At 31.5% G+C, this 8,096-nt stretch overlaps 1 protein-coding gene across 1 annotated transcript in view; it reads left to right on the top strand.

The window, feature by feature from the left end:
- The first annotated feature begins 3,669 nt into the window (after window positions 1-3,669).
- Window positions 3,670-8,096, top strand: part of LOC106868455 (retinal guanylyl cyclase 2) — a 363,114-nt gene continuing 358,687 nt past the window's right edge. Inside the window, exon 1 of the mRNA XM_052966448.1 lies at window positions 3,670-4,334. Coding sequence (XP_052822408.1) covers window positions 3,680-4,334 — 655 coding nt within the window. The 5' untranslated portion in view covers window positions 3,670-3,679. The remainder of the gene's footprint in view (window positions 4,335-8,096) is intronic.

Here is an 8,096-nt window from a genome sequence, read left to right as displayed (position 1 = left end):
AGAGAGAGAGAGAGAGAGAGAGAGATAGAGAGAGATCAAAACAGTTTGATTCAGACTACCAAGGAGTTTGAATCAAACTGTTTTGATCTATACCTGCAATTTCCAATAAATGTGTTGAGTGCCCTTCTTTTGTTTGTCTACTCACTCGTATTTAGATATATATGTTTGTCTGCGTGTGTGTGTGTGTGTGTATATATATATATATATATATACATATATGTATATGTATACACGCCCACACATCCACACACATATATAAGGGGGTGCTGAAAAGTTATTGGCTATGGGTAAAAGGGATAACAGGAGGATCAGTTAATTATGATTTTATTTCACACGCTTATTTCAGTGGTCCTTCAGTTTTCTAAGTCCAGTAAAAGAATCATGCATTTTCCAATACCTTTTATAATCAGGAACTTTTCAGGACTCCCTTGTATGTGACTAAAAGTCAAATGTGAAAAATAGCTCATAAAAAATTATTCAACTTGAACACAGTCCCGTCTTCAATATATCATATTTATCTAATGAATTGTTCTCTATGTATACAATCATCATCATCATCAGCAACAACAAAACAATATATACATTTGTGATTGAGTGTATGTGTATGTATAAATGTAGTTAGTGTGGAGGCGCAATGGCCCAGTGGTTAGGGCAGCGGACTCGCGGTCATAGGATTGCGGTTTCGATTCCCAGACCGGGCGTTGTGAGCGTTTATTGAACGAAAACACCCAAAGCTCTACGAGGCTCCGGCAGGGGATGGTGGCAAACCCTGCTGTACTCTTTCACCACAACTTTCTCTCACTCTTACTTCCTGTTTCTGTTGTACCTGTAATTCAAAGGGTCAGCCTTGTCACACTGTGTCATGCTGAATATCCCACGTGTCTGTGGAGTGCTCTGCCACTTGCACATTAATTCCACGAGCAGGCTGTTCCATTGATCGGATCAACTAGAACCCTCGACATCATAAGCGATGGAGTGCCAACAACACAAATGTAGTTAGTAGTACCTTGAAGATTTTAGTATATAGGATTTTAGCTCCTTTCTTATAAAAATGCTACTGTGCTTGAGCTTTCTTCATATTAGTTTGATAAATATTATCTGCAGTTTTTCATGTGTTGCTGACTTCCCATTTGTTACTTGTTTAATCTGCTTCAAGAGTTTAGTTGCAGTTTGAATAAAGGATTATTTTCATGACAACATTTAGAAATTAATTCTGATTTTGTGTTCAGTTGTCTTGGTGCAAATGAAGTATTTCTCATCTTTACAAAAGCCACAAAGAAAGTACATGTTACCCAAACGCAGTAGAGACTAAATGATATTACAGTTATTGATGCTGGGATCCTTTGAATGCCATGTGTGTCTTTATGCTGTGCTATTTCTTTCTTCTGCACAACTAAATTTTGGCTTATGATTTAAAGTAATGGCATCAATTGAAGCCATTCTCACACAATCCAGTCTATATAATAAGGTGTTAACACCTTTGACTAGCATAGTAGATCAATAATACAGCTTTACATAAATTTTATAGCTGTTTCCCGTGCTATCTAGGTAGACAGAAATATTCAGCTAACTATCTATATAATGAATTTCTAGATTCTTTGGATTATTATGTGACTTGAAGTCCCTGTTATATGTGGTGATGATGCTCTCTATATTAGTCATACAACATACTAATTTTAAAATCTCATGATTTACATCATGGCAACAAATATACACCATGGCAACAAATATACATGAAGATCTTCTGCAATCATTGCAGTGAATAAAATAAAATTCCACATGTTAACTAGAACAACAGATATTTTAAACAGAAAGGTTGTGTTGGTAAGGGTTGTCATGATAACAAGTATTGCATTGGTAATTACAACTGAATGCATTCATCAGAAATACTACCAGAATTTAATCAACTGATAAATTGGCTGGAGCCAAGCAGAAGTCTTTGATGAGTCATCTTATTACTTTTACATCACCTGACTATATTAAAGCTCTTACTACCAATTGGTGTCACCTGAAGATTGCCTGTAGGATTGAAATTTGAAGTAACATACACAATCATATGTATACAATACATATATTCATGCAAATACATATATGTACACATGTAAACATGTGTATATATACACATAGAATCTTAGGGTTACTAGCCCGTTCTCTTAACCACTATACCATATGCCTGTGTAAATAATGTAAATAATGTCCATAGTTCCTCATCTCTTAAATATAGAACTGTAATTTGCATCAAGTTGTTACCAATATATGTCCACCACTTTCTATTTTCTTTATTTTTAACAATTTAAAATACACCGACTAGAAATAAATTTAGTCAACTGAAATATTTCCATTAACTTATTAAAATAACTCTTAAGTTTTCTGAAGACAAACTTATGATTGCTGCTACATAAAACTATTATTACAGATTTAGCTGTTAGTGTATTTAATTTAGGCAAAATGCTAGAAATTTTGAGGAGGCTTAGTGAATACCATTTAACCCAATATTCAATTGGCGCTTTACTTTTTACCTTACATCCTTTACTGGCAGATAAGAAATAGAATTAACAGTCAAGTAGTGGAGTTGACAGTATTGACCGAACACTTTCTCCCCAAAATTGATAATGCCAACACCTTCCTATTTATTCTTCATCAGCAAGAATTCATACCAAATATTAACCCGGTTAACCTCATGCAATAATCCTATTATTCCAGTCTAACAGAATCTCAGAACAGATATGTGCTCTTCTTTTTTCTCTTTGTCATTATTGTTTCAATGTCTATGTAGAATTTAACTTTATTAACTTTACTATGGCTCTGTTATCACATCAATACTAAAGGTCAGTGTAGCTGTTTCCAGACTGGTGGTGCCTGTGTAGCTGATATATAACTTTAACATCTTCAAGTTAATAACTAAAAGGGACACATGAGTAGAGCGGAGACTTCAGGTGGCAGTAGTTTTGTGGAGAGAATAAATTGAAAAAAATGTTTAGTAGTAGTTTAGGGAGGTATGAAATATGATAATGATAGCAAAGGGAACACAAGCATAGACTAAGTTTTAACTAGATTGTAGATGCATAGTACAAAATTACAAGAATTGTATTGAAGCAGATTTAAAGACAATAAATGAATACAACATATCAGAGACCTAATGCTGTTAAAGTTTTGGAAAGCATGAATTTACTTATCATTCTATTGAACATTTTTCAGATACAAGCTCAGTTGTTTAAATGTACAACAGGTACTCTATCCCTTATATGTAAGTGATGTGTACACAACCTGAAAAGGTATTAAAAATACCTGACTTGATTGCATTTATAATTTTATTGTTTTTATGAAATTCTCAGATCTTTTTATATTCATCATTCCACAGAAAATTTATATCACAAATTTTATTTTGTTGACACATTACAAAAAATAAATGGATATTATATTGAATATCAAGATTGGCTTATATGAACTTTTATACTTGAATATAATTAAAAATGCACCAAACAGCTACTGAATAGTATTGGGTAATACTAATTACCTCAGTTAAATATTTTCATGCTAATAATTTCCTTAACATAAGTTTTTGATTCATTTAAAGATTGTAACATTTTAAACTTTAAATTATTGATTAAAATGTTTTTGAAGATACTTAATAATTGTTATTTGATTTCTCTCTTTACTTTTAGGAATATTACTCTGTATGGGAGAAGAAGACATTCATCATTTGCTTTTTCGGAACCAAAATATTGGAATTATTGAGAAGCATCATGCAGTAATCATGTTCAATCCATCTCCTTACCGGACAGTTCAAGAATATATGGAAAGAATAACACGCCAGACTTCAAAAAGTCAACCACAACATATGGCAACCATTCACAACATACTTGAATATACTTTTGTTTTACAAGTTTCGTTCCTTTCAGAACTTCCATCCAACTATGCAAGCTCTGTTGTTGACTTGAATGTCAGTAGGTATTTTGTAGAAAATAAACAAGACACACACAATTTACATTACACTTCCATTATCAGGGATGTGCTTCAGATGTTGCTTTACACAAATAATAACAGTTCTTCTTGTCCTAACACAGAGACATTGAAAAAATCTCTACAACAGATAGCATTTCGATCTCCTGCTGGGTGGATATTATTTGGTAAAGAAAATCTAGTACACTTTGAATACAAATTATACGATTTTAATCCATCATCACAAGAGTTTGAACTTGTTCTACAACTGAGCCCATATGGATCAAACTATAAACTGGTACTGAATGTTATTCAAGCAATATTCTGGCCAAATGGATTAAAAATTTACCCAGATCCTTGTTTCAAAACAAAGGAGAACTGTATAGAATCAGGTATGGAATCTTTGCTTATTTTTCTTAGATTTCTTTAAATATTGATAATCAATTGGCATTTAAGCTGAACAAATCACAACTTGCATTGGCAAGGGCCAATTCAATAAAGGAAAATATAATAAATTAAAGTTTACTTATGTGTCATGAAGAATAGGAATGTGTAACGTTTACCCATGAAATTTTCATTCTCATTGTAAAGCAACACATCTTACATTTTATTTTTCAATTTTGAACACTATGCAAATATTTTGTAGTGAGATTGCCTTCTTAGCACTAACTGCATTTTAATGCTAATCACATTATTCAATGCAGAAGTAGGAGTAGACTATGTCATTTTTCAGTTAGATACATTGATGCAAGCAGAAGTGGGAATTTTGCTTGCAACAATAAAAGGATTTGAACCTATAATTATGGAATCAGCAGTGCAGCTTAATTTTACAGCTATCTTTACTCCACATATACATTTATATACATATATGTTTATATGTGTCGATGGGTAAAATAAATATAAAGCTTTAAATTTTAAAATGCTAGGCAGGTTATAAAATATGTAAAGTAAAAGATTTAGCAGGAGACAGAAAATCCCAGCATTAGAAGTCAATTATTTTCCAAGTTATTTAACTTTTGTAAAAATGTGTTCTATTGTTTTATTGAATTATATTTTTGTATGTCATAAGCAAAGTATATGCCAAGGGGATTCGTAATCTAGGGGCATCTGCTGAATTGAAACAGATTATGGAAAATTGGAGAAAAGTAGTTTTGAAAACAATTCCAGTTAATACCAATGCAATTAAAATTAATGAAAAATCTTTGGAAACAAGGAGTGGAGATGTCCCAAGAGTTTTAATTGAGAATATCAAATAGAGTATTGAATAAGTTTTAATGCAGCAACAGTAGTGTATTGACTATTCTAAAGGATTATAGGTCTATACAAGTAAATGTAAAAAAATTGCTTCTTGGTCTGATAAAGAAAGTTTGAAATAAATATTGAAGGTTCATTTTTTAATGCAACTTCTCTTTCTCTTGATATAGAATGGATGATGATATAGACTCATGTAAAGACATTTATACATATATAACTACTCTATTTGATTCAGTCAATGGAGTGTGAATATGCCTAAAAGAGTTTTAGTTGATCATGTTAAACAAATTCTTATTTCTAAGACTGATACTTACTTTAGTAGTTGCTGTTTGTTTCACTGTTAAGTTATGGGACATAAGTACAGGCACTAATTTTCTTTTGGCTTTTATTCTTCACTCAAGCTCAGTACAATATCTATAGTAAAAGGTTACACAATGTACATAGTAAGATGGCAGGGTCATAAGCATAAAACAAAATAGTTTTGTTCTGGTTCTTTGCACTCTGAATTTAAATTCAATAGAGGAGAATTTTGCCTTTCATCTTTTCAACACCAATAAAATAAAGAACCAGGCCAGTTGGTGAACTGGCAGAACTGTAAGACTGGCAGAACTGTAAGACTGGCAGAACTGTAAGACTGGCAGAACTGTAAGACTGACAGAACTGTAAAATGTCTTGCAATAAGCATTTTGGATCTTTGTGATCAGAGTCCCTCAATGATTGACCTAAATTCATCATCTAACTGAACACTACCAACTGGTTCTTGAGTATGTTTAGTAAATCTCACTCTGTTGCAAGCATTTTGGTTAGGTGTCAGGTTTAAGGATAACTTCCTTCTTCCTACAAGTGTTGGAAGCTTCAAATAAAAGAAGAGAACTTGTTAGGTGCACTACCTTCTCCTCCTTTATTAAATGGTAAAAAGAGAATGGAAAACTTTTAACTGGAAGTCACTTTGGGTCTTTGGACTCAGGATAATGGTAACTAATATTAGTTTCAGACTTTGGCACAAGGCCAGAATGATAACTAATTTTGAGGCTAATATTGTTTGTATTGAATTTAAATTCTCAAAGGAAAATGATTGAACAAAAACATTGACAATGAGAAAGTTCCAGTTGTGTTTATGGAGGAAAACAATGATAAATTACAAGTTTTGGGAGTTGAGAGTTAGGCAGGCAGAGCATACCAGTTTATATTCAGATTGACACACATTGAGCAAGTACAGAAAGATTGAAGAGCAAAATCTATTTTAGTACAGTATAAATACACAAAGCAAATTTCTGGTTATTTGATGCAATGTTGTGGAGAGTTGGCAAAGAATGTTTGCTGATTAGTACAGTGTAAATAGACAAAGTAAACTTCGGGGTATTTGACACAAGGATTTTGAGTGTGGCTGAGAGAAAGTCTGCTGATTAAGCAGTTCATCAAATTATGAATGTAACCGAGAAAACATGTGCATGGTTTACACACAAAACTGTTGAGGGATGATTGTGATGATAATGACTGGTTATTCCAAACCAGACCATGGTTAAACACACCTATGTTCAAGAGTATTTCAGCTATGAACATTCTTTCTCTTTCTTGTGTCTCAATGATTACAATGGTCAAAATATATTTTCTTTGTTTTTAAAATGGAAGTGTAAGACATGAGAGAATTTGGTTGCTCTTTTTTAGTAGGCCCAGTGATCTAATAGAGACAACAGAGCTGTTTACATGTTTTATATCTTTTTGTTGTGTAGAGAAAACTCAGCATTTCACATGGAGAAACATGTAGCTTACAATGTAGGCTATCACTGAAGGGAAGTTGCCTGAGATTTGTTAGAAGTAATATGAAAAAGGAGAATGTGTTAGAAATTTGCTTCCTTTCAGTGAGTAATATCAGTTCACCCACACACACATAGAAAGAAAGATGCATGTACATATATAAAGATTTTTATACGTATATTGTATATGAATATATATAAGTATATATATATATATATATACATACACGTGTATGTATGTATCTATCAATCTATCTATCTATCTATCTATATATGTGTGTATATATATATATATATATATATATATATATACATACACATATACATATATACATATATGTACACACACACATGCACACATATATATGTAAACATATATATATACATATGAAATATGCATATAAGTATAAGTTTTACGTCTTGTCACAAGCATATTTTTAATATCTGTATTCATAAATGTGCACATCTACATATGTCAAGTGTATATCCTTATGAGCATGGATAAAGTTTATAATCCTGAGTTGTATGTGTGTACACTACATACACACACACAAACCAAACAATCACATCTTTTTGTGTCATATCTTTTATGCATTTACTTTAACAAACTGTCAAGTCTTAGACATTTCTATTCTTCAAATATTTTCCTCATTTCTTTATATCAATTTCATCCATTTTTTATATATTCTTGATATCATTTTAATGTTTATTTATTTAAATTAGGTATGACATTACTCAATATTTTCTTTTCTTCTTACTTTTGGTAAAAAAAAAAACCTTCCCACCTATCCATAATTATTAGATTCTATTTCACTAATATTTTCATATATATATGTATATATATATATATATATATATATTAAAGTGTAATAAACCAAAAGAACAATGGTTAGTTATTCTTTATTTCTTGAGAGAATGATTTTTTTTCTTTGACATACTTAATATCGTTATGCTACTAATATAAAAATGTATAAAGATGAAAGTTTTTAAAGTTGTTGCATTTTAACCCTAGGAAGGCTTGAATGAGTAGGCTTTTGATCAAATCTTTTCTGGTCATAAATACTCCATCATTTTGTATGTTCGTTATGTACATTCTCTAAGTTATCTATCTATCTATATATATATATATATATATATATATAT

Source organism: Octopus bimaculoides, chromosome 3, assembly GCF_001194135.2.
Source record: "Octopus bimaculoides isolate UCB-OBI-ISO-001 chromosome 3, ASM119413v2, whole genome shotgun sequence".
NCBI lineage: Eukaryota > Metazoa > Mollusca > Cephalopoda > Octopoda > Octopodidae > Octopus > Octopus bimaculoides.
Note: the sequence above shows the minus strand (reverse complement) of the source record. Positions and strands in the feature narration are given on the sequence as shown.